The 2,500-nt window shown below is 36.4% G+C and overlaps 1 protein-coding gene across 1 annotated transcript in view; it reads left to right on the top strand.

Moving 5' to 3' along the window:
• Positions 1-2,500, top strand: part of LOC122258485 (putative peptidoglycan muropeptide transporter SLC46) — an 8,646-nt gene that overhangs the window by 3,488 nt on the left and 2,658 nt on the right. Inside the window, exons 3-5 of the mRNA XM_043024468.2 lie at positions 88-324; positions 1,578-2,076; positions 2,263-2,364. Of these exons, the coding sequence (XP_042880402.2) occupies positions 88-324; positions 1,578-2,076; positions 2,263-2,364 (838 nt within the window). The remainder of the gene's footprint in view (positions 1-87; positions 325-1,577; positions 2,077-2,262; positions 2,365-2,500) is intronic.

Genomic DNA, 2,500 nt, shown 5'->3' with positions numbered 1-2,500 from the left:
TGGCTTAAGATTGACTACTGCTAAATAATCTTTATTTCAGAGGTATTTTCCTTCAAATTGAGTTGATATTGAATCTGTATCTTGCAGGTGTGTATTGAAAAGAATTTCTCCAGTGAAATCTGTGCGAACCTATCATCGTACCCCCAGAACCAGATCGAAGTACAGCGTGTCGTAACAAAGATTAACATGTACATGGATTTACTCACCAACATACCATCAGTATTATTTGTGCTGTTCTTGGGTTCTTGGAGCGACAAGCATGGGAGGAAGCTGCCCATGATCTTGCCCTTAGTGGGGAATCTACTGTCTGCCATATTGTATCTTGTAAGTACTTCATTGTGTGATACTATGCTTTAACTTCTTTATACTACCATGTAAGGACTTGATTGTGTTATACTGTGCTTTAACTTGGTTGTGCCATGTGCCATTATTGCATTGTGTATTATTCTTCAACATAAATGTAATGTTTAACCCATTGCCAATGGGTGTCATGAGCTTTGGCCTGATGATGGGTGTCATGACGTACATGATGTTCGGGGATTTTGGATCATTGTGCTATGAGTAAGGAGTGAGTGAGTGAGTCATAATTACTATAATTAATATTAAGCTAACTTAACATCCAAAACCTAGATGGCACCACTTTCTTTTAGCACCAGTAGTAGAGAGAGCCTTGAGTGGCACCCATCTGCGGTCTCTAGCAAGCACTATCTTTAGAGAGCAGTGGCAAACAGCAAGTTACTGACTTATTGGTATAAAGTACCGTATATGAAGGATGTGCAGGCAGAACAAGAAGAGGAAGGTGACTCAAACCATACCCAATGTCTAAAATATGCTCCTGTGCCAATAGTGATGCCTTTTACTTTGGCACTCGCAGTCATAAGGTTTCCTTCCTCTTCCCTACCTCTTCATGTTATCTTTATTGTAGATGGTTATATGTTTCATATTCGTTCATGACAGCACACAAATATGGAAAAATAAAATTGCCTTTTGTCCTCCCATAAAACAGCAATACTTCTATCACACTGAGAATAAAGAAAATAATGCGCTAATATGAATCATATACAAAAATTTAAGTCAACTGCAGCATTGATAGAGCCTGTCATGTGGCACATATAAGTCTCTAAACTCAATAAAACACACAAAAAATAAAACACAAAAATGGCTCTAGTTTTATAATGAGTGACTGAATGAGAGTGGGAAAAGTCAAGGTGTGTTGTGTGAAGTTGTCTCGCTCTGAAATAAAACCCATCCTGGAGAATGGGCAAGCGAATCTATCCCCCGTCCGCAATGGGTTAAACACTACTTGGTTGTATAATAGTATGCCCTAATTTTATTGTACCTTGTAGTTACATGATCATGTGATATTATACTTTTTGATTTGCTAGATCTTGTAAGTACTTTTTTGTACCTACTAACTTTGATTTTATTATGCCATGGAAATATTTGTCTGTATGATACTATGCTTCTATATAATTGTCTAGGAAGCATTGCTGTAAGTGATGTATATTTAGCTTGTTTGTTGATTTTAATATTGTCTGATTTCAAACTGATGTATGTCAATATCTCAATGATTTCAGTTGAATGCCTATTGGTTTAGTCTTCCTGCCCTCTATATTCTTCTGTCGGGAGTTCCCCGAGCTCTGTCAGGAGGTTCCATCACCTTGATAATGGCATCTTATGCATACATATCGGATATAACCAAGATAAGGAGTCGGACAATGCGCATTGCAATCATGGACCTTTTCATGATCTTGGGAGTACCTCTTGGTCTGCTCTTAAGTGATGTCACCTATTATTCCATTGGATACCTAGGTATATATGGAATTAGTGCATTGTGCTTTTTAATAGCAATTATTTATGCCATTGTCCGGATTGAAGATACCCGAGGCCGCTTTTCTAAATACCACATGGAAGCTACCGAACTAGCACACAATCCAGGAAATATGTGCAAAGACTTAGTAGACACAAACAATGTGAAGAACAGTATTACTGTCTGTTTTAAGCCTCGGAGACACAAACTCAGGGCGAAGATTTTGTCTCTGATGGTGGCTATGTGCGTTAATGTTTTTTTGTTTGGTGAGTTTTGTATCAGATTGTATTTTTGTATAATGGATTATATTGTGGATTCTAATTGTAACTAATTGTTTACAGTCAAGTTTAATCTATATAAAAATGATTCCCATTGTTGTAAGTCTTAGAATTAGGTGCATTATATGACTAGATTTTTAAAAAGTCACTTATCCTTATAATTTCTGGTTCCAGGTGCCAGTAATGTTGATTACCTCTATTCAAAGAGGAAATTTGGCTGGACCTATGATCAGTATGTCCGTCTTGGGTTGGTAGAAATTCTTGTTAGTATTTTTGGTGAGTTGATTGAGAGTTCTGTTATTTTTTTTCAATAATATATTTGTCATGCATGTTTTCCATTTTACATAACATAAAGTCCATAGAAAATTATATGATGATGTAAAGAGATACTTGTATATTCAATGTTGCTAGT

The sequence above is a fragment of the Penaeus japonicus genome, unplaced genomic scaffold, assembly GCF_977035675.1.
Source record: "Penaeus japonicus unplaced genomic scaffold, GWHDUDI00000001_assembly GWHDUDI00000006, whole genome shotgun sequence".
Taxonomy (NCBI): Eukaryota; Metazoa; Arthropoda; class Malacostraca; order Decapoda; family Penaeidae; genus Penaeus; species Penaeus japonicus.
Note: the sequence above shows the minus strand (reverse complement) of the source record. Positions and strands in the feature narration are given on the sequence as shown.